Source organism: Piliocolobus tephrosceles, chromosome 12 (genome assembly GCF_002776525.5).
Source record: "Piliocolobus tephrosceles isolate RC106 chromosome 12, ASM277652v3, whole genome shotgun sequence".
Lineage (NCBI taxonomy): Eukaryota > Metazoa > Chordata > Mammalia > Primates > Cercopithecidae > Piliocolobus > Piliocolobus tephrosceles.
The window spans coordinates 38,932,933-38,957,359 of NC_045445.1; the positions used below are offsets into that span (position 1 = coordinate 38,932,933).

The window sequence follows — 24,427 nt, forward strand, 5'->3', positions numbered from 1 at the left end:
CTGGAAGTGGTTGCAACAGGTTGTGCAAACTGGCTTCTAGGTCAGAAGGTGGTGCTTGCAGGTAAGAGCCAGCTGAGACTGTAGAAGTAGGGTGTTTATGCTCAGTCTCTGTCCCCTAGAAGTGCTCATGTGCCCTAGGTGGTAGATTGGGTTGTGGAACATCCAGAACCTGGCCCCCCCCACTAGTTTGTGTTGGCATAGGGTTAGGGGGGTGAAGCTGGGTGGATCCAGACTGGGCAAGCTTGTACTCAACACCTCACAATGGCAAGTGCATGCATGAACTATGATGTGGGGATAGGGCAGGCAGTGTAGTCCTCACGCCTCTGGTGAAATGCTTGGGTGAGAGGTGACTGTTGCTGTGCTGAGGTCATGCCATGGGTGCCAGGGAGGATGAGACCACTGCTGTCCCTCCCCCATCCCAGCTGTGGCAGCCAACCTGGCTGTTCTGTTAGTATGGCAGTTTGCACCTAGCCCATAATTCAGCCATGAGCCATAGAAGCCAGCACCCAGCTCAAGACCAAGCCTCTGCAGTAACTCATCCTGCTCAGGATTGGAGCATTGGGAGCCTGGTTCCAGTGCCAGAGACTGCAGCCCATGCCATGTCCACTTCTTAGTTTTGGCTGTGGGATCCCCACTGATCCCCATTCCTGCTCAAGCCCCTGCTCCACAAGATGCAACCTGATCTTCCCCAATGGCCAAGACTGGTGCTGCAGATTTCCAGGACCACTCATAGTTGCTAAGAGCTAGGATTAAGAATGGCATCTTACTGTGGCTACTTAGTTCTCAGGAATTGTGTGGGACCCAGGGCATGTTGCCTCCCTGGAGCTGTTCCTTCTCATAGTCTCCTGGATGCTCCCTAAATCAGATTCAGAATTTGGGTGGGTCAGGGTGCTCTCCTGTGGCTTGGACTGTATGATTCCCCAGTGGGAAAGTGGACTGCAGAAAAATACTCACTCTCTCTTGTATTGGGGATTCATTAGGTCCCAGCCGGTCTTGACCATACAGGTTGTCTGCTTTCCTTCTCATTCCCAGATTTTGGAGTTTCCTTTCACTTTTTCTGTTGAACCCTGTGTTCCCTGTGGGATAATGTATTCAAAGTGTGATTGTCTGCATACCACTTTGGTTTTTCTAAGTGGATGAGGCATGCTGGAAATGTTTTTAGTCAGCTATCTTGGAAAACAAAGGTCAGCCTCCTGTCACTTTTTGAACTTCTTTGATCTTTTCATATGATTACTGTGTTTTCTTATGACCATTATTTTCAGACTTCTCTGCTTGCTGTTTTTTCTCTACTCACTTTCTAACTGTTGGCCTTCCTGATAGCCCATTCTTTATCCTCTAATTCGATACTCTGATATTAGGTGATGTCCTCCATTTCTGTGATTTAATAGAACTAACGATATTCCTACAACTTCCAATTTTTTTTTTTTTTTTGAAATGGAGTCTCATTCTGTCGCTCAGGCTGGAGTGCAGTGGCACAATCTCGGCTCACTGTAACCTCTGCCTCCTGGGTTCAAGCAATTCTCCTGCCTTAGCCTCCTGAGTAGCTGGAATTATAGGTGCGCACCACCATACCTGGCTAAATTTTCTATTTTTAGTAAGAGATGGGGTTTCATCATTGTTGGTCAGGCTGGTCTCGAACTCCTGACCTTGTGATCCGCCCATGTCGGCCTCCCAAAGTGCTGAGATTACAGGCGTGAGCCACTGTGCCTGGCCACAACTTTCAATTTTATATATCTATCCCAGACTTCACTTAGGAGATCAATATTCATCTGTCTAATGCCCATTTAACAGCCCCTCTTTGAGTCTCTCTCAGATGTCTCAGTTTATACAGATACAAACTTGAACCCTTCATTGCACCTCTGTTTCAAAAAAAAAAAAAAAAAAACAAAAATCTCACCAGCAGAAGAAACTACAAAAATCCTGTTACACTCCCACTGTTTATTAGATAATATTATTTTAGCTGTCTAGGCCAGAATCCTGGGTGCCATCCTTGATTCTTTCCTCTCGTTTCTTCCACATACCTAGTTCCTTGCCACTCCCTGTGAGTACTAATTTCAAAATATATTTCAAATTTTATCCACTTTCTCTTATCCCTATTCTTGCAATCTTAATACAAGTTACTATCATCTATCTCTGAGACCACTGTTTATTTATGAGTGCCTAATACTAGGTATTATACAGAATAACAAATTGAGCATAATTTTGTTTTTAGGATTTCAAATTAATTGTAAACACTAATTTTGAACTCCTGGAATTCTGAAGTTACAAGAATAAGAGGTAAAACCCTAAATATTAAAAAAAATCCTAAACTAAAAACAGTGACTTCATTTTCCTCCCCAATAGAACTGTGTGATGCTTGGGTATCCAGAGGAGGTAAGCCAGAATATTGGGAAACATTTGTTTCTAGTTCAGATTTTGGTTTCTAGTAATTCTATTGTTTTTTAAGTTATTCAGAATTTTATGGTGGGAGGAGGAAGAATAGAAATTAATTTTTATATTATATAAACATAACTTTTTTTTTGCCAGTTATATAATTTTACATTAGGTTAAGAGTGAGAATATTTGTCTATCTCCTCTATATGTATCTGTATATATTACATATGTAGTAATACGTATGTTAATGTTCTGAATAAGGAACTTACTATATTGCTAAGTGAATAGGTCTCATCCCTTGGAATGAAGTTGAGCATTATTGATAGGAGGTTGTTTTTATGAGGGCAGACCAGATGCTAAATGAGGTACATTGAACTAAGCTGGATGCTCTTCCTAACAGAGGCACAAAATTTTCTTACATTTTTAACCAAGTAAGTATAATGAGCTAGTGTGAACAAAGTAAATTTCTATGATAAGGTAACTAACTTGATATTCAGGTAGTTGTTGGGGGTTTGTACCTTTGGGGACATTATTTGTCTGCCATGAATAGAGGTTAATGCTGGCATCTAGTGGGTAGATGCCAGAGATGCTGCTAAGTATCCTACAGTGCCCAGGATATCCCCGCACAATGGTTATCAGACGTCCACAGTGGTGAGGCTGAGCCAACTCTCTTCTAGAGTATTTGTTTTTCAACCCACTACTGCAATGTCCTAAGTATTTTTCAAAATTCATTTAACAAACCCTTAATAGAGGAGTAATGGTTGTAATAATTCCACGATTTTATTTTTGTGAAAATTTAAATGAATGGAAGTATATTTGTGTGTACTTGCAATCATTTAGGAGACGAATGAATCAAGGATGATACCAGGTTTCTGGCTTGAGCAACTCACCAGAAGGATGTTGTTGACATTGAGATGAAAAGAAAAATAAATAAATAAATAGAAGTGTGGGAAAAGATCTTCATTTCAGATTTTATACTTGTAGAATTTGAGGTGCCTGAGAGATATCAAGGTGAAGTCCTGAAGATCAGAACATAGGCTTTTAGACATATCTGATTTGCTTTCTAAGAAGCTGATTTGCTTTCCAGGAAACCAGGGCGAGTATTAAATGACCAGAGAGTAGGCAAGGCTAGGAGCAAAACTGCACATTTATTTTTGGTCCCCCAGCTTCAGGAAAGAAGGTGTGGGGGAGGGGTGAGGTCCCTCGATCTCCGGCAGGGGAGGCCGGGGGAGTCACCCAGTGGAGCTCTGGGGCGAGGTTCCTAGGTCCGCACACGAGCAGGGGCCAAGAAAGTTCGCACGGCGCATCCGCCGGCAGCGGCTTTTATGTCCTGGGCCTGGGAGTGGAAGGGCAGTGGGCGGGATATAGGCGGGTTGGGGGCTGGGCAGTGGGCGTGGCTAGGCGGGTTCCGGTTTTCTCCGTCGGAGGTCGGGTTGCGCCTGCGCAGTCGACCTGTGTCTTTCCCGGGCGCGGGAAAGCTGACGGTGAAGAACCCGGAACTGCGCCATCTTGCCTCCGTTCCTCCAAACAATATCCTTAATTTGCAATTCATCAGTATATAAATATAATTTGGACCTAGGATGGATGAAATCACCCAGTAGAGTGTATATCTTTTTTTTCCCATTTACTTTTCAGATTTACTGAGTGAACATAATTTTCTTTTCATAAACATTTGATCTAAATCATTTTTGTTGTTGTTGCTGGTTGTTTGGTTTTTAATACTGGGAACACTGAGATTCAGTTTGAAAGATACCCTTAAATCTGAAATACACCAATCCCTCCCGCTCTCCACCCAAAATCTAGTTGGTTTAAATGAGCAGAATGATCCATTTTTCCATTTTAGGTGAGCAGATGTTTATGAAAGATCTTAGAACTGTTTGTCTCATTTATCAGGAAAATTTACAAGCAAAGAAACCATTAATCGTATTTCAACTTGTAAATAGAAGAAGACTAGGACTCAGGTTCATCTTACACTTTTAACATGAACTGGTTGAAAGAAACATTAACAATTTCAAACTAAAGAAATTTTAAGTTTTTCCTCACAAAAGCATAAAAATGGAGATCTTAACAGGAAATTCTTAAAAGGTAAAAACAACTCTTACTTATACTAGTCCTTGGGTAGTTTAATATAGAACAGGTTGTTCTTTTTGTTACTTTGAAAAGGAATTTTTGGTCCCAAGTCTGTTCTTGCTTAGTATCTGCTCCAGCCTTCCCTCTCCAAGGGGCCTCCACCCCTGGGCACCCTGCAGCTGGACCAGCTGTAAGAATCATGCAGGGGAGGGCTGCTCCTTTCCATGGGCAGAGGGAGCCCACGATCCGGTCTGCCTACCCGGTCTCGACCTCTCGAGAAGCGATCGCCCCGGCTGTAACTGTCGGGGCCCCCACCGTAGACGTCAGGCGAGCAGCCTCCGTGCTCCTCGTAGCGGCCTCCTCCTCCGTAGCGGTGGCTCCGGTCATGACTGTTGCTGGAACTGTCAGGGCCCCTGCTGTAGGTGTCAGGCGAGTGGCCCCCACTGTAGGCATTGTGCGAGTGGCCTCGGTACTCCTCGTAGCTGCCTCCTCCTCCGTAGTGGTCGCTCTGGCCGTAACTGTTGCTGGAACTGTCGTGGCCCCTGCTGCCGGCATCGGTGGAGCGGTCCCCGCTGTGGGTGTCGGGCGAGTGGCCCCCAGTGTGGGCACGGGGATAACCGCTGTGGGTGTCAGGCGAGTGGGTGTCAGGCGAGCGGCCCCCGCTGTGGGTGTCCTGCGAGCGGCCTCGGTACTCCTCGTAGTGGCCTCCGCCTCCATAGTTGTGGCTCCCGCCGCCGTAACTGCTGCTGGAACTGTGGCGGCCCCCACTGTAGGAGGCCTCGGGCGAGCGGCCCCTGCTGTTGGCAGCCTCCGGCGAGCGGCCCCCGCTGTTGGCGGCCTCGGGTGAGCGGCCCCCGCTGTTGGCGGCCTCGGGCCAGCGGCCCCCGCTCTTGGCGGCCTCGGGCGAGCGGCCCCCGCTGTAGGTGGCCTCCGGCAAGCGACCTTGGTACTCCTCGTAGTGGTCTCCTCCTCTGTAGTGGTGCCTCCCGCTGTAACTGTTGCTGGAACTGTCCCGGCCTCTGCTGTAGGCGATGGGCGAGCGGCCCCCACTGTAGGTGTCAGGGGAAGGGCCTCCATACTCCTCGTAGTGGCCTCCTCCTCCATAGTGGTAGCTCCGGCCGTTGCTGGAACTGTCGCGGGCCCTGCTGTAGGCATCTGGCAAGGTGACGGGCAAGGCATCGGGTGAGCGGCCCCAGTACTCCTCATAGCGGTATCCTCCTCCGTAAGATGGCGGTGTCCCCCGCCCAGGGGTGGCACGGCACGGGCCTCCATAGCTCTCGAGGGGCTCTCGGTAGGAGCCCTTAGGATGATCCACGTAGTCACGGTCGCCACCCCTGTAGCTGTTTTGCTTGCCATAGCCTCTCAAGGGACAGTAGTCCCGGACACTGGAGTGGCTATAATAGCGGCGGCTGTACTCTCTGAGCGCCGGGATAAAATCCCCGGGGTGGCGGCACGGGGGCAGTGGCTCCCGGAGTGGTGAGCCTGAGTAGCCCTCCTGCTCCCACATGGCCAGCGCCTTCCCAGGCATTCCACCGCCACCAATGCGAGCCAGGCTCCACTGGGGCGCAGCCCTCTTTCGGGGTGGGCTGGCCCAGCGCTGCAGCGGCACGCTTGAGTAGCCGTCTCGCCCCCACACAGCCGGGGCCTTCCGGCGCATTTCACTGCCAACGCTGCGAGCCAGGCTCCACGGTGCGGCCCTCTTGCGGAGTGGGCTGGCCCGGCGCTGTGGCGGTGGCCCGCGCTTCCTGGGCATCAGGGCCCTGTAGGGCCACTGGTCAAAAAACCCCGCGTAGCCGTGGCCGTCATCAGGCCCGCCCCAGGAGTGGGGTCGCTTTGGGCTGCTGCCACACCCACGGGTTCCGTGTGGGAACCTCGAGCGACTGCTGCTGCCCAGGGGCGGCGGCACCCACCAGCTGCTCTTGAATGCTGGTTTGATGGCCTGGGCCACCTTGATGGCCTTACCATCAAGGTACTTGCCATTCAGATCTCTGGCGGCGGCCTTGGCATCGGCAGGGCTTTCGAAGGTGACAAACGCGAAGCCCCTCGATTTGTTGGTTTCTCGGTCTTTCATCAGGAACAAGTTGTTGATGCGGCCATACTTGACAAACGCAGCCTTGAGGGTTTTCTCGTCGGTTTTGAGGTTGAGGCCCCCAACGAAAAGCTTCTCTGGGCGATCCGCCATCATGTCTGCTTTTCGAATGGCGGGTCAGAGGCAGTGGGAGGTGATGAGGCAGCAACTCAGTCGCGGTCTTCCAGCGCTCTCGTCGAGGGCGGCTCCTACCGGTTGGAGGGTGTATGTCTCAAGAAGGAAAATACCTTACGTCATAGTTCTTGGGAACAACAACGTTTATGATACAGGTAGAGGAAAACCTAGGAAAAGAAAATAAGAAGTAGCCAGAGAGGTAGGAAGAGATCCCAGAAGTGTAGTCTTCTAAGCCAAAGGAAAATAATCTTTCCAGACATATGGAATGGTTATTGATGTGGTGGTTGTTGGTAACACTGGTGGATGTGAGAGTGGACAGAAACCGAATTGTAGTGGGTTGAGAAGTCCATGGTAAGTAATAAATTTAGTTGTGTTGTAGATTTATGTAAGTTTGGCTGTAAAAGAAGAGGCAGATGGAGGGGGATGTGGGATCGTGGGAGGTATTTTTGTGTTTGCTTTTAAAGATCAGAGATAATTCTTCATTGGTATTTTAAAAGACAAATCACATATTTGGAATTTAGGTATACTGAAGCATATCAAATACGTTTGGTTAATAGACATGCATTCTATGAGTTTTTCTTTCTTTCTTTCCTTTTTTTTTTTTTTTTGAGACAGAGTCTCACTCTGTCACCCAGGCTGGAGTGTAGCGACGTGATCTCAGCTCCCTGCAACCTCCGAGCCTCCTGGGTTCAAGCGATTCTTCTGCCTCAGCCTCCTGAGGAGCTGGGATTACAGGGGCCCACCACCACATCCGGCTAATTTTTGTGTTTTTAGTAGAGACAGGGTTTCACCATGTTGGCCAGGCTGGTCTCCAACTCCTGAGCTCAAAAGATCTGCCTGCTTTGGCCTCCCAAAGTGCTGGTATTACAGGTGTGAGCCACCACGCCCGGCCATTTGAGTGTATTTCTAAATGATGTTTTTTGCCTTCAAGGTATTGATGGATAATATTGTATATTTTAAAGTATTTTAAGTAGTTGCTTCAATTCTAAGTGATTCAGCAAGTGTGAAAATAGTTCTTTTAATTACTATAGATGTTGGTGTATGTTTAATACTCAGACACTATTTTTTTTTCCAGATCTTTCCAGAAATCGTTTTACAGAAATTCCTTCTGATGTCTGGTTATTTGCACCCCTTGAAACATTAAATTTATATCATAATTGCATCAAAAGCATTCCTGAAGCGATTAAAAATCTGCAGATGTTAACGTACCTTAACATTAGGTAAGAAAACAATTTAAAAATAAATTTTGGTTTTTATTGTCGTTCTAATCCTTTTTAGTGGCAAAGGCATATGTTTGATTTGGCTGTGTAGCTTAAATTTATCTCAACAGTATCTTATTTGTGTTTTTTATATGTTCACATTATTTTGTAGGCTTTTCTTGAGAGCAGAACTTTGCAAACTTTTAACACACAGGAATTACCTGGGGATCTGTTAGAATGCAGATTGTAATTTCTTAGGTCTGTTGTGGGACCTGCATTTCTAACAAGCCCCTTGGCAATGCTCATGCCTACCTGCTGGTCCTTAGACCTCAGTTTGAGTAGCAAGGCTTTAGACCATAAATATTTTCCGGAAATTATAGCACCACAATACAGATTTTATATGCATCCTTAGATATGTGAAACAAACAGTGCTTGAGTTATTTTTTCTCACTTTTGTGACTTCTTGCTTCTACTTCAAGGATGGTTAGAGTGGGATGAGAATATTGAAAGATTTGGAAGTGGATGACAGTTCATGTTTATACTTAGTAAGTACTTACCATGTGCTAGGCCGTGTTCCAAACGCTTTACCCATATTACCTTATCTAGTTTTCATGACAGCATTTTGAGATAGGTACTGTTGTTATCCCTGCATTACAGATGAGGAAACTGGGTTAAGCTCTTTGTCCAAATTCATATATATGTTCAGCAAGTGGTAGAGCCAAGATTAAAATCAAAGCAGTCTGGCTGTAGAGCTCTCATTCATACATAGCTTTTAAAAAGAGTGAACACTTACTAAGTATAAGAAAAAACTTTCCCTGCCAAATCAGTAACATTGAATGAAAATTGATATATTGTGACTTAATTTTAGAAATTTTTCTTTTTTTATTCAGTTGGAAGGGATAATCTCATTAACCAAGTTACTTGTCTAAATTCCCATATGGAGAAGTAGTAAATATAATTAATATACATAAATGATAATGTTCCCTTCTCACTGTGATATATCAATTCTTTTATATGACTCTCCTAGTGGTGTTACCTGACAGTACAAGCTATTTTAACTGAAACCACCTTACAACTTAAAATGTGTGAGAGAGGTTTCCTTCCATAGATGTCAGTCATTTGGGTTGTCCTTTCTCTAGGTAGGTATAAATCTCCTTGGCCTGGCTTAGGAGAGGTTTGAGGAAAATGAGGTGTTTTTAAGTTTTGTCTTTGTTTCTGTTTCATTTTGTTCTTTTGCGGAATTAGTGATTTGCCAAAAACTGAATTACATTTCTCTATTAACACATATGGTAATCTTAGTTTTACTAAAATGTTCTCTGATTCTATCCTGTCATGATCTGTAGAAGTCAACTTTGATTTTTTTTTTTATAGTCACAAAAATCTTTGAGCAAACTATATTGAAATAACATTTGTTCTAGTGATTGAATTCCTCTTTAAAGCATGTAGTAAAAAAGGGACAATTAATAATTTGTTTGTCAGTATGAAGAAACCAGATCCTGGTGAAAGATGATTGTGTTAACTCAGTGAATATGCTTTTTTTTTTTTTTTTTAGACGGAGTCTTGCTCTGTCTCCCAGGGTGGAGTGGCACCATCTTGGCTCACTGCAACCTCCGCTTCCCAAGTTCAAATGATTCACCTGCCTCAGCCTCTCAAGTAGCTGAAACTACAGGTGCCTGCCACCAGGCCCAGCTGATTTTTAGTAGAGACAGTGTTTCACCATGTTGGCCAGGCTGGTCTCAAACTCCTGACCTCAAATGATTTGCCTGCCTCGGCCTCCCAGAAGTGCTGGGATTACAGGCATGAGCCGTTGTGCTTGGCCTGAATATGCTTTTTAAGGGAAGAAAATAATTTTTAAGCTATTTTTGGCCTGAAGATGTATTAGAATGAGTTCGCCATTATTTCTTCCATGTATTTATTTATTTTGGTGAAAATATCTTAATAAACTTGTTAAATAATTTTCAACTCTTCTTTCTTCCTATATACTACCCCCCCCCCCCCTTTTTCAGTAGAATCCTATAGAAAGATCCTTGTGTGCCCTGGTGTGAAGGGCTCCAGGCAGACCATTTCTCCAAGGAGCCTGCTTGATCCTGAAAGTATGAAGGATTATGACAGGACCCTAGCATATTTGACGTTCCAGCAGTCTGGCCAGTATTGCTAGTTGAGGGGCATTGCCATTTTTTTGTTTGTTTGTTTGTTTGTGCTGTGTTATTAAAGCCAGTTTAGTATTTCTGGATGTCCTTTGCCACAGAAAAGATGGGGAGGAGGGTCTTCAAGTCCCCACTTGAGTAACACTGGACTTTTGTTGCTGTGTATGTTACATGAAATGCTAGGTATAGGTCTATAAATGTCACTTTGAAAAATAGGAAAAGTAATAGCTTATCGCTTACCAATGCTTGTTAGTATGTAAATGGAATGGAAACATATACATTTTGGTAGTGGTTCATTTGGGTCAGTCAGTCTGTTTTGGCATATAAATTTGACCATAGTACTTTGAGGGCAAAGACCCCAGAGCCAGATTGCCTGGGTTTGAATCCTGCCTCTCCCACTTTCAGCTGTGTGACTTTGAGCAGTTTACTTACACTCTTGTGACTATTTCTTCATCTGCAAAATGGGGATTACTGTGAGAGTTAATTCACATGAGCTGCTCTGAACATGGCCTGGCAATAGTAGGCACTCAGTAAATGTTAGTTATTATATTTAAATGTATCTACAGAGATAAGAATGTTTTATCAACTTTGAGCTGAGATAAAGGGCTAATAGGCTGTTAAACCTTAAAAGGGAATGGGTTAGGTTACTACATGTTTTTGAAGATATAGTCCTATTCATTCTTTTATAAACTTGAACATAGTGCATGCACATTTATCCCTGGAGACTTTCCCTAGCATAGAAGTATTGAATATGCCAGAATTATATCAAGGAGCAAAGTTCTGACATTATTGAGCTCAGAAGAATCATTCTGCGTTTTTGAGAACTGACAGTGTGTAGAGTAGTATCATAGGTCTGCCTGCATAGGCTTTGCTATGCTATGAATCTCTGCAGTACTTGGGCAAATCACTTAAGCAGTTTTAACTTTCATTTTCTGATTTGTATAATGGAGATAATAACTACTTAATCTTGTATGTCATTAACATGAAGATTAAATGAGACAGTGCATATAAGAAAGTTACCACTGTGCCTGATACAAAGTGAGCACTCAGTAAGTGATTATTAAGTTATTACTTAGTGATAGAATATCATTTACTTAAAAAGTGATTTCTTCATTTTTAATATGTCACGTTACATATATACTCTCATAAAGAAACTTTCTCATTCTTTTCAGCCGAAATCTTTTATCAACATTGCCAAAATACCTATTTGATCTTCCCCTTAAAGTTTTGGTCGTCAGTAATAATAAACTAGTATCCATTCCGGAAGAAATTGGGAAGTTAAAAGATTTAATGGAGTTGGTGAGTAAAATAGTTGTATTAATTGAATGCAATATGCATAATATATCTACATTTTGGAAGATTACTCATTTTTAATGGAATTTCATTGTAAGTTTTTAAAAAAGTACTAACTTGGTAGATGTCTAAATTCGGTAAGACTTAGTAAAATCTTGAGATACTGTATGTCTGAGTTTTTCCAGTCACAAAATAGCATGATTCTTCCTTAGTCCTAGTGGAGTCAGAAGGCTTGCTTACAAACTTTAAGAAATACTTTTCAAATGAATAAGCATTTGTTTACTCATTTTGTGTACAGTAAAGGTCTTAGAGAAAAGCTAAGGGAATTTTTAAAATAAAGCTTTTATAGAACTATGATATATCCTTAGAGTAAGGAGATAAAAGAAGAAAGTATCTGCAAATGGTAGAATTAGCGACGTAACTCTTCCTCACTGTTTGCTTATGTGATGTTATAACACTTTTTAGACTGAAATAAATAATAAAAGGCCGTTATATGCAATTGATTGTAGAAATATAGAATAATTTAAATTAATTACCTTGACATAACATTTTAGGTATTAAAGGACATTGAATTCTGAGAGAAACATATTCAGATCCTCTTAGATGTCTTAGATATTGTTTGAAAGAGGTATGTAGGATGCATTTTCCTAATCATCTATAGCATTATTATAATAGCTTTCAGTTAGTTTTCATATCTTTTGGTTACCTCCACTTTATGCAGTATACCATGCTGCATGTTTTTTTTTTTTATTTTGAATGATGCTTTCCTAATAATAAGGTTTTTTAAATAGCGTAGTAGGCCTCAGTATTTTTTTGAGACAGAGTCTCGCTTTGTTGCCCAAACTGGTGTGCAGTGACACGATCTTGGTTCACTGCAACCTCCGCCTCACGGGTTCAGGCGATTCTCATGCTTAGCCACCCAAGTAGTTGGGATTACAGCCATGCGCCACCACACACAACTAATTTTTGCATTTTTCGTAGAGATAGGGTTTCACTGCATTGCCAAAGCTGGTCTTGAACTCCTGGCCTCAAGTGATCCACTTGCCTCGGCCTCCCAAAGTGCTGGCATTACAGATGTGAGCCACCATACATGGCCACCATTCATGGACTAAAGTCCTGAAGTATACTTATGTATGACTTTATTATGTCCGGGGTGTCAAAAGTTTTCTTGAGGAACTTACCTACAATTTCATTATGAGAAATGAATAAATTAACAGAATGTAGTGAGCAGAAATTTCAGGAATACCTTTTATTCATTAAGGAATACCTGCATGTCCAATTATAATAAAAGGAAACTTCCTTGAATTTCACCTTATGCTTTAGAACCATAAAATTTTGAAGTTAAAAAAGATCTTAGAAGTGATCAGATACAACCACTTTCTAATGTAGGAACCCCTGATACATCTACTCTATATTTTCAATGGTGACAACTCTGTATGTGTGTGTGTGTGTGTGCATGTGTGACTGTCCTAATTCTTCTTTGCAAAACTCTATTTGTTATTAATCTTTCTTATTTTGAACCAAAATACATGCTTCTATATTTCTTCCATTGGTCCTGGGTCCATTATCTATATAATGTATAATGACAACTCCTTTTTTTTTTTTTTTTTTTTTTGAGACAGAGTCTTACTCTGTCTCCCAGGCTGGAGTGCAGTGGTGCGATCTCGGCTCACTACAATCTCCGCCCTCTGAGTTCAAGCAATTCTCCTGCCTTAGCTTCCTGAGTAGCTGGGATTACAGGCACCTGCCACCACGCCTGGCTAACTTTTTGTAGTTTTAGTAGAGATAGGGCTTCACCACCTTGGCCTGGCTGATCTTGAACTCCTGACCTCATGATCCACCCGCCTCGGCCTCCCAAAGTGCTGGGATTACAGGCGTGAGCCACCGTGCCCGGCCTAACAAACTCTTAAGAAGTGTTTTTGTATACCTTAAACATCCTTATTACCTTTATTCCTTTGTATGACTTTTTACTTTTAGGTAATTCAATTTAGAAAATGTTCCTTTTAGTTAAAGTCTCCCTTAATGTTATACTAAAAAATGAACAGAGATTCCAGATATGATCTAACAAGTTCATAATAAAAGGGACCATTATTTTCTTTGACTTGAACACTATTAATGTTTTTTCCAGATTTTTATAAAGGTTATAATTTAAGATTTTATGTCTCTTCATTTTTTTAGATTTAATTTTTGGCCCTAAGTTTTTAATTACATGATGTAATTTTTAGATAAATGAAATGTAAAACATAATTAGGAGTTTTAGATTAATTCTACTACAGTTGTCCCTCTAAGGGGGATTGGTTCCAGGATTCACCCCATACCGTAATCCACGAATGCCAAAGTCTCTTATACACAATGATAGTATTTACATATAACCTAAATACATTTTCCGTATACTTTAAATCATCTCTAGATTACTTATAATGCCTAATACAGTGTAAATGCTGTGTGAATAGTTGTTATGTTATATTATTTAAGGAGTAATGACAAGACAAAAAAGTCAATATATGTTCAGTACAGGCACAACCATGCTTTTTTTCCTGAATATTTTTGATTTGTATTTGGTTGAATTCATGGATGAGGAACCCATAGATACAGAGGACCAACTGTTTTTTAATTTATGTAGGAAATTCTAAAATGTTAAACACTATTATTTTACTAGGTACTATAAAATTATTATGCTTTAAACTCTTGAAATCAGTAACAGTAGATGGGTAGATAGCATTAGGAGGGCTAATTGGCAGTTGTACATATTGAATTGGTGGGTATTCCCTGTCATTGGAATACTTTCCCATGATACTCTTCCACATGATGTGATAATCAACTGCAATGAAATTCTATCATTAGAAACCTAGGAAATACTCCCTGGCTTCCAATCCTCTGCAGAGTATTTTGTAGAGCACCTACTGGAGTTGGTTCATTTCCTATGCCTAGGTTTATTTCTCCTGGGAAATGACAGCTATCTCTCAAATTTCTGTGGATTTTCCATATGGAAATCATAAGTATCAAATACCTTTAGAAAGAAGCAATAATGTTTAAATAACATTTTCACAAACTTCTATTATCCATCATTTGAATAATAGTCTATTCTGAACATAGCAGCTAAAGTGATCCTGTCAAAATATAAGTCAGATCACGTCAATCTCCTGTTCAAAAGTTTCTGGTTCCTGCCCACATCTCTCAAAACAAAAGCTAAAGTTATATCCTTCCCTCTATTCTACTCTCTCCCTTATCCATTTCCCTCTAGTTACACTGGATTCCTTGCTATTCTTTGTATTTGTCAGGTGTGCTCTGAGCGCCTTTACTTTTATTGTTCCTTCTGTCTGGAATATTCCTGTCTTATATATTAGTATGGTTCACTCTTTTAGCTCTGACAGTACTGCTCAATATCACCTTCTCTGTGAGATGAGGTAGTATCCCTCCCCACTATTGTCAGCATAGCCATTTTCCTACCCTGTTACTTTTTTTTTTTAAATAGCACTTATCACTTTCTAGCATATTATATAATTTACTCCCATTGCTAGCATGTAAAATCCATGAGGAGCTATGAGAGCAGGAAATTTTGTTTTGTCCCTTGATATGTCCCCAGTCCCTGGAACAGTACCTAGCAAATGTTAATAGTATTTAATAAATATTTCTTGTTGAATGAAGATGTCTTAGATAGTGTTTGAAAGAGATATGTAGGATATATTTTCCTAATCATCTATAGCATTATTATATTATTCCCTACATGGTTTTAATATTATTTTGAAAACTGAATGTATGTACTATTCTCCTCCCTCCAGGCTATTATCGTTTTCACTAAAAGTTGGAAATTGGGGGCAGTTGCATTAGAATATGAATTTCATTTGAAGTGTGTCTGGTCTGAGACCATGCTGTATATTTCTCTTTTCTTTTTGTTGATGTTATTATAAGAAAGAGAGGAGAGAGCATAGTTAACTTAAACTGTTCTTTTTTCTGTTTTTTATTATGATAATAAATAAAAACCTCAATTTGTTATTATGGAAACTTGATATTGTTTGCCTTTAAATAGGGGCTTGGATTTTAACCACAGAGATGTCCTGAGAGATACCTTAGATAACCTGAGAGATTTCCAACTCAGATCTCTTAGAATGTCTTTGAACTATGATATGAGTCACAAGTGTTGGGGCTTGTAACTTCTCATTTTGTATCCCTTTGGAGAAATAGATTTAGTTAAATCCATCCTGATCATAGTCTGTTTCTCCAGTGCACATTTATAAACCCTTGACTTTCTTAGCTTCTGCCCAGCCAAGTATCTCAAGACAGCTACTGTAATTGACAGATTACACAATGTTTGAGAGTTGTAAGTCTTTTACTTTACCTCCACATGAAGAGTGCTGGATCATTCTTACTTCTGGTTTTGGCTAGTATGAGTTGGCCTTTAGTTGAGATTTTTGAGAGGTTGACTTATGTAGTTACTAAGATATAATCTTACATTTTTGTATGGAAAGTTTCTATTTATTGTGCTAGATTGACTTCATGATGTCATATAAATAGAAATCTGCCAGATAATCCATCTTTAGAGCAATGACATTAGAGTGTAACTTTTGCTAGCTGTTAACCGTGCTTTAATTTAAAAATTAGAATATATATATGTATGTATGTATTTCTCAGTTAGCTTATTATAATTCTGTTTTATTGTTTTCCTTAGGATATTAGCTGCAATGAGATTCAAGTCCTTCCCCAACAAATGGGAAAATTACATTCACTTAGAGAGCTAAATATAAGAAGAAATAATCTTCATGTTTTGCCAGATGGTAAGATGTTCACTATTTTTACTCACATGAATAAGAGAGTAACTATGTAAAATTTAATTAATTATTTTTCATTTCTGACCAGAATTAGGAGATCTTCCCTTAGTCAAGCTGGATTTCTCTTGTAATAAAGTGACCGAAATTCCAGTTTGTTACAGAAAGCTGCATCATTTACAAGTAATAATTTTGGATAACAATCCATTGCAAGTACCACCAGCACAGGTTTGTAATAAAAATATTTTACATGTTTCTTCTCATTTTTATTCATAATTTTATCTGTTTGTGACTGGTAAATCAAAAAGCACCTAAATCAAGAGCCAATTTGTTATTCAAGCACTGTTGTCTAAAGTTTTTCTGAGCATTGCCTTTTGCACTTTGGTAGGAGTTTTAGCTTAGGCTCTAGGATAGCATTTAGAAAACCCAGATAATAACTTTCTGCTTGTGAACTGATAATTCTGGTTGTTAGTTATTTACAAAAGAGACTCTGAAGTCTTTCTACTTTATTTCCTACTCAGGTATATATCTACTTGGGATTTGTTGTGGGATTGATTGGAGCTTGTTCTTGGCACTGAGAGATGGAATTATAACAGAAAGAACAAAATACAAGTGGAAAATATTAATTATGACTTTTAGTTTAATGAGGATTAAATCCATGTGGAATCCTTTTAAATGATAGTTAAGGAATAAACGATGATATAATCCACTATGGACAAAGTATGAAAGAGAAGAAAGAAGACAGTGGGGAAGAGATGCCAACAGAATTTCTGAAAATGGAAAATAGAATAGTAGAAACTAGTACCTTTACTTAGACTGCACAAGATTATTTGGCTGAGGAGCAAGTAGCAGTGAAATGGTACTTTATGCTGTATGCCCTGGCAGAGGGTTTGCAGATATCCAGAAAAAAGGTAGTCTTTTTCTTCCTACAAAAGTACATTCTACTCATTCCAAAGGGGTTACCTTTTCTAATTCAAATAAAGACTGGCTAGAGTCCTGGTGGTAGCTGCCTTAGCAGAATGAAGAAAGCTGAAACTTATGCCTGCCCTAGGAGAAGGCAATCAGATTCAAGTTGATTTACAGCCTCAAACCTGGGAATGGCTTGAGTATTGGAGGAAACATGTAACTGAATATAGGGATTAAGTACTGAAAACATGATGGTTTGTGGAATGTCTAAGACAGTGCTGTCCGGTAGAACTTTCTGAATGATGGAAATGTTTTATAATTGACAATGGTCCAATACTGTAACCACTTGTTTATGTGGCTGTGGAATGCTTGGAATATAGCTAGTGCAACTAAGGAACCAAATTTTAAATTTTATTTTAATTTGATTTATTTAAATTTAAATTTAAATTGCTGCATGTGACTGGTAGCTCCCATATTAAACACCACGGTTCTAATATTTACACCCTCAGATTCTTTCCCTCAGCCCCACAGCCACAGACTATGCCTTACTTGCATCAACAGAAGCCCAGAATTTATTCTAAGGAGTAGGTAGATCCTTAGATTTTCTTAGTTAGCTCAGTGGCCAGGTGATGACTCACTTCTTGCCTCAGCGGAAGACTGGTGTTTACTCCTTAAAGAAGCACCATCCCATTTGTACTTGCTGTGGTGATGAGCATGTTCTATATCTGCACTGTCCAATACGGTAACCATAGTGGCTACTGAGTACTTGAAAGTGTATAGTGTGACAAAAGAACTGCATTTTTATTTTATTTAGATTTGATTAATTTACATTTAAATAAACATGTAGAACAGGAAACCAAACACCACATGTTCTCAGTCATAAGTGGGAGTTGAACAATGAGAACACACGGACACAGGGAGGGGAACGTCACAGACTGGGGCCTGTTGGGGTGTGGGGGGCAAGGGGAGGGGGAGAGCATTAGGACACATACCTAATACATGCGGGGTTTAAAACCTAGATGATAGGTTGATAGGTGCAGCAAATCACCATGGCACATGAATATCTGTGTAACAAACCTGCATGTTTTGCACATGTATCCCAGAACTTAAAGTTAAATAAATAAATAGACACATGTGGCTAGTGGTACCCTATTGGACAGTGAAGCTATAAAGGGATTGAACCAGAGTCAGGGGCTCCAGGTACAGCTTATATAGCAAGAGCGAGACCCCATACTGAAATCGGTGAATGCTTGCATACTGAATGTTGAGGCGCTCCAGTTTGGCTCCCAGAATGCTTGCAGCCTGTCTTACACATTTCAGGCAGAATTGGTGGATTTCTCCCTCAGTAAACTGCAGCAGGAGAAGAGACCTATCTACATACTGAACTTTTGGAGTCACCTGACGAAATGGCTAGCCTGTGTCTGATTACCAGATAGATGGAAACACCATCAGGAAACTACCCCATGTACACAGAGCTTCCAGTTTGTTTTTTATTATCCCTTTTGGAAATTAACAGGTTGGATGGTAGCTCATGCCTATAATCCCAGTACTTTGGAACTTTGGTAGGCTGAGGTGGGAGGATTGTTTGAACCCAGTAGGTTGAGGCTACTGTGTACCCTGATCACACTACTGTACTACAGCCTAGACAGCAGAGTGAGACCCTGTCTTTAAAAAAAAAACAAAACAAAAAAAAAGGCCAGGTGCAGTGGCTCACACTTGTAATCCCAGCACTTTGGGAGGCCGAGGTGGGTAGATCACCTGAGCTCAGGAGTTTGAGACCACCCTGGGCAATATGGTGAAACCCCGTCTCTCCTAAAATACAAAAAATTAGCTGGGCATGGTGGCACGTGCCTGTAGTCCCAGCTGCTGGGGAGGCTGAGGCATGAGAATTGCTTGAGTCTCAGAGGTGGAGGTTGCGGTGAGCTGAGATTGTGCCACTGGACTCCAGCTTGGGCTACAGAGTGAGACTCTGTCTCAAAAAAAAAAAAAAAAAAAAAAAAAAGTAGAAAGAAAATGAACAGACAGCCAAGGATCATGAGATATTGCAAGAATAATCTCTAACATGAAACACAGAGACCAAAACACCAAAGGCTTACATTGAAACAAAAGGGAGCACATTTATTTATTTTTTTGTGTGGATATCCAGAAATATTTGTAAACCATATATCTGATAAGGAGTTAATAGCCAAAATATATAAGGAATTCATATAACTCAATAGCAAAAAAAAAAAAAAAAATTGAAAAATAGGCAAAGGACTTGAATAGACATTTTTTCAAAGAAGACATACAAATAGCCAACAGCTCTATGAAAAGATGTTCAGCATTCCTAATCATTGGGGAAATGTAAATCAAAACCACAATGAGGTATCACTTCACACTTGTTAGGATGCCTGTTATCAAAAAGAAAAGATAACCAATGCTGGCAAGGATATGGAGAAAAGGGAACCATTGTACACTATTGATGGGAATGTAAAGCGGTACAGCCATTATGGAAAACAGTATAGTGCTTCCTCAAAAAATGAAAAATAGAACTACCATACAATATTGCAGTCCTACCTCTGGGTATACATCTGTAAGAGATAGAAAAATTAACCAAACTGTTTTTTCTATTCTGACTCTCAATACAGAATACTTCACTTCTGGTCAAAAATGTGTGGAGATTTCTTCACTTCTCCAGCAGACACTGACTGGGTGTCCTGTAATTCGATTCCATTCTGACACTACCTGGAGTTAACATCAGATCCCACAGGTTAAGAGCTCAGTCCCACAGACTGCTCACCTATACTTCTGACTGACCAGCTATAAGTTAAGGTTCCCATGACCCCCTCCTCAGATTCAATTAATTTACTAGAGTGGTTCACAGAACTCAGCGAAACACTTTACTTACTATTGCTAATGTATTACAAAGGATACAAATGAATAGCCAGATGGAAGAGATGGATAGTACAAGGCATATGAGAAGGGGTGCTAACTGAAGGGGTGGAGAGGGGATGATCCCTTTCCTCCCCATCATAAGGGTCATGGCTGATACCCCTATAACAAAAAACAAGTAAACAAGATAAAAGGATAACAAATTTATTTGGTCATAGTTTTACGTGATACTGGAGCCTTCAGAATAAGGACCCAAGGATGTAAAGTTAGCTGACTTTATGCTTAGATTCACTTGAGACTGGGACAGCAGTGTAGAAATATGATTGGACAAAAAAAGAGTATGAGCTAATGGTAATAGATGGAGTGGGAAGACCTAGCAAGGCCTTTTCTTGGTGTCTCTGTTGTAGCGTTTGTTCCTCCTGGGTATAGGGTAATACTCCTCTAGAATGAGGGTTTTAATTTCTTTATGGCCAGTGGTTACACGGAAAGGTAGGGGAAGGTTAGATTAGGCTTTATGGCTGACTTTGGAAAAAAGGGGTTCTAGTGCCTATGACTGGCCTTGGGGAAGAGAAATTCTTGTTTCCATGACTTTAGTGAGAATGAGGAGGTGAGAGACAGGGGAGGGGCATCTGGAGGTCAGAGAAAAACTTTGCCTCTGAGACTGCTTCTGAGGCTTTCATTTTGGGGTATCATTTTCTGAGCCTCAGTGAAGCTTTCGTGCCCTCTTCGGACACACTACCTTCTAGGCACCTCCACTTGTTTAGCAATTTGTAAGCTTTCCGAACCCTGTCCTTTTGGTTTTTGTGGAGGCTTCATTGCAGAGGCATGATTGGTTTCTTCATTGGCCATTCGTGATCATCTCAACTTTCAGCCCTTCTCTGGTTCCTGGAGGTGAGGGAGGTAGGATTGAAAGTTTCAACCCTCTAATCCCATGGTTGGTTTTCCTGGCAATCAGGCCCCTATCCTGTGGCTATCCAGGAGCTCCCAGCCACCAGTCATTCATTGGCATACAAAAGGATACTTACCACTTAAGAGATCGTGTAAGATTTTTAGGAGCTGTGTATAGGACATGTGAGCAAGACTAAGTATACATTCCTTACAAATTACAATATCTGAAGGAAATGAAATCAGGATCTTAAAGAAATAATCTGCACTCCCATGTTCATTGCAACATTATTCACTATAGTCAAGATATGGAAGCAACCTGTATGTCCATCAACAGATGAATGGATAAAGAAAATATAGTATGTGTGTGTGTGTGTGTGTGTGTGTGTGTGTGTGTGTGGTGGGGTGGGGGGGTGTTTGTGTGTAATGGAATACTATTCAGCCTTAGAAAAAGAAGGAAATCCTGTCATTTGCAACAGCATGGATGAAACTTAAGGACATTATACTAATTGAAATAAGCCCGACACAGAAAGATAAATGCTGTGTGATCTCACGTATATGTGGAATCTTAAAAAAATAAAAAAAGTTGAACTCATAGTGACAGAGAGTGGAATGGTGGTTACCAGGGACTGGGGTGTGTGGATAAAAGGGAGATTTTAAATGGTATCATCCTTCAGTTAGAAGATGAATAAGTACTGGGGACCTAATATATAGCATGCTGATAATAATTAATAATATTGTATTTACTTGAAATTTGTTGAGAGTTGAACTGAAGTATTCTCACTACACACACAAACAAGGTAATTACATGAGGTAAGGGGCATGTTAATTAGCTTGACTGTGGTATTCATTTCACAATGTATAATACAGTTGATCCTTGAACAACATGAGGGTTAGGGGCACCGATCCCTGCATACTGTAAAAAATCTTTGTATAACTTTGGAATTGCAGAAAACTTAGCTGCTAATAGCCTACTGTTGACTAGAAGCCTTGTCAATAACATAAACAGTTGACTAACACATATTTTATATGTTATATGTTATTTACTGTATTCTTACAATCAAGTAAGCTAGAGAAAAGAAATTATTATCAAGAAAATCATAAGGAAGAGAAAATATATTTACCATTCACTAAGTGAAAATTGATCATCATAAAGATCTTCATCCCCGTGGTCTTCACGTTGAACAGGGCTGAAGAGGAGGAAATGGAGGGGTTGGTCTAGCTGTCTGAGGAGTGGCAGAGGTGGAAGAAAATCCATGTATAATGGACCTCCACAGTTCAAACTTGTGTTGTTCAAGGGTCAACTGTATATCAAAGCATCACGTTGTACACCTTAAATGTGGGAGTTCAGTCAGGGTGGTGGGAAAAATTGTAGAGGAAAAATTACCAAGATAGTTATAGGAAATAGACACAAACCTTCTTGGAAGGCTGGGGGGTTGCATAGCTTCAGTAAAAGATTTAGCCGAAGTCAACCTAATCCTCTTACCTTGAGTTAATAGTTTAAAGTAGGTACAAAGGAATGTAAGGGAGTTTATCTAAATAGCTTGTTTACTCATGTGGCCCTAAGCCCAACTTTTATCACCTGCAGGTGCATGATTGCTCTCTACTCCAGGGGTTGGCAATGTTAATTACCCTCTAGTGGTGTTTACTCAAGACCTTTGTCACTTAATCTGTACTAAATAAATGCAAACTTTGCCAGCTTATCGAGGCAGATGCTGCAGACTGAGGCAGCAGAGCCCCTTAACTAGAATGACAGGCAAAATATCTGTGTCAGTGTACGTCTTTCATCCGTCGTTGGGTCAGGGTCAGTGGGACGGACCTGGAACTTAAATATAAAAAAATTTTATTTGTAACTCATACTTTAATAAAGCTTGAAGAAAAAAATAAAGAGGAAAAATGGAGCATATTCATAGGAGTGCTAATCAGCATGGCTTTCTAGCAGCAGTTGTGGAAACTGGCAGATGTTGGAATGATACCTTCAAGGACTAAGGGAGTATTTCTAACATTCTACACTCACACTGTCATCAAATGTGAGATAGAAAAAGGTTTCAAACATGCAAGGTCTTGGAAATTTTTACTCCCATATACCCTTTCTTAGGATGCTAGCAGAGGGTGTACTATACCAAAGTGAGGGAGTAAACTAAAAAAAGAGGAATTCTTCATGTCCGAGATTGACAGATATACACAGGCCTAGTAAGCAGCCAGTCAGTAGTTTGGAGTACAGGAGTTGTCTCCAAAAAAAAAAAAAAAAAAAAAAAAAAAGGAAAGGAAAAAAGAAAGTAAGAAATGACTTGATAGGTTTGTCCACATGGAGAGATGTTTTATAGTTCTGTCAGAGTCAAGAAGGAATTTATACTAGGCATATAGAAAATTTTTCAAAAGAAAAAAATGGGGGCCATTAATTACTTTAGGAAAAACAAAAACTTACAGGAGAAAGGAAATACAATCATATTACTCTGTGGAGTTTATCTGTGAGTATTTTCTTGGTCATAGTAATGTAAATACTGGATTTTGATTTAGTGAAAAATTGTGACATAGCTATAATAGCAGAGATTTATATAGTATTTACTGTGTTCTAGACACTGTTGAAAATGCTTTACATATATTAACTCATTTAATTCTTACATTAACCCTGTAAAACAAGTACTGTCATTATCCTCATTTTACATATAAGGAAACAGAGGCATAGAAGTTAAATGACTTTTTCAAGGTCACATTGCTAGCATGGGTTAGAGCCAGGATTCAACCTAAGGCAGTGTGACTCTGGAGTCCATGCTCTTTAACCACTATGTTATGCTTCTGAACATAGAAGTATGTTTATGTGAATTGATAGGAAGCAGGGAGGCTGGGACGGTGGTGGTGGTATGGGTAATGTAAGAAATCCAAGCCCTCATCTTCCTTAGTGAGACTCCAATACATCTACCATTGAAAATTTTAAAACAAATAGCAGTAGAAGCATGTTATTTATAAATATGAGGGCAAATAGCAGAAATTCAGCAAAAAGAGTTTAAAGTGGGAATTTGGTCTTAGAGATTGAATGAAGTAGAATGGGCCGGGCACGGTGGTTCATGCCTGTAATCCCAGCACTTTGGAAGGCCGAGGTGGGAGGATCCCTTGAACCCAGGAATTTGAGAACAGCCTGGGCAACAACATAGTGGGACCCTGCCTCTGCAAAATACAAAAAAGATTAGCCGGGTATGGTGATGCATGCCTGTAATTTCATCCCAGCTAATCTGGGAGGATCACTTGAGCCCAGGATGTCGAGGATGCAGTGAGCCATGTTTGCGTCACTGCACTACAGCCTGGGTGACAGAGTGAGACACTTTTCCAAAAAAAAAAAAAAAAAAAAGGAGAAGTAGAATTAAGGATTATGTCGTCAGCTTTGTAATCATTTTTAAATTTAAAAACTGTGTACGTGAAGTACTATGATAAAAAGTTAAAATTTACAAAAGATAGTGATTTACCATCACTTTGTTTGATAATTAAGATAAATTTTTGTGGTCGGGCGCGGTGGCTCAAGCCTGTAATCCCAGCACTTTGGGAGGCTGAGACAGGCAGATCACGAGCTCAGGAGATCGAGACCATCCTGGCTAACACGGTGAAACCCCGTCTCTACTAAAAAAAAAAAAAAATACAAAAAACTAGCTGGGCGAGGTGGCGGGCGCCTGTAGTCCCAGCTACTCGGGAGGCTGAGGCAGGAGAATGGCGTAAACC

At 40.6% G+C, this 24,427-nt stretch overlaps 2 protein-coding genes across 3 annotated transcripts in view; one reads left to right on the forward strand and one right to left on the reverse strand.

Annotated features, from left to right (window-relative positions):
* Positions 1-24,427, forward strand: part of LRCH2 (leucine rich repeats and calponin homology domain containing 2) — a 134,653-nt gene that overhangs the window by 43,548 nt on the left and 66,678 nt on the right. For both annotated transcript variants that reach the window (XM_023203053.2, XM_023203055.1), the window contains exons 2-5: positions 7,722-7,866; positions 11,165-11,291; positions 15,955-16,060; positions 16,143-16,279. In XM_023203053.2, the coding sequence (XP_023058821.1) occupies positions 7,722-7,866; positions 11,165-11,291; positions 15,955-16,060; positions 16,143-16,279 (515 nt within the window). The remainder of the gene's footprint in view (positions 1-7,721; positions 7,867-11,164; positions 11,292-15,954; positions 16,061-16,142; positions 16,280-24,427) is intronic.
* LOC111536626 (RNA-binding motif protein, X-linked-like-2) lies at positions 4,565-6,625 on the reverse strand. Its single transcript, XM_023203003.1, has 3 exons — positions 6,132-6,625; positions 5,635-6,014; positions 4,565-4,779 (listed from the first exon to the last, which is right to left on the reverse strand). Exons 1-3 carry the CDS (start codon positions 6,623-6,625, stop codon positions 4,565-4,567), a joined length of 1,089 nt encoding a protein of 362 aa, XP_023058771.1.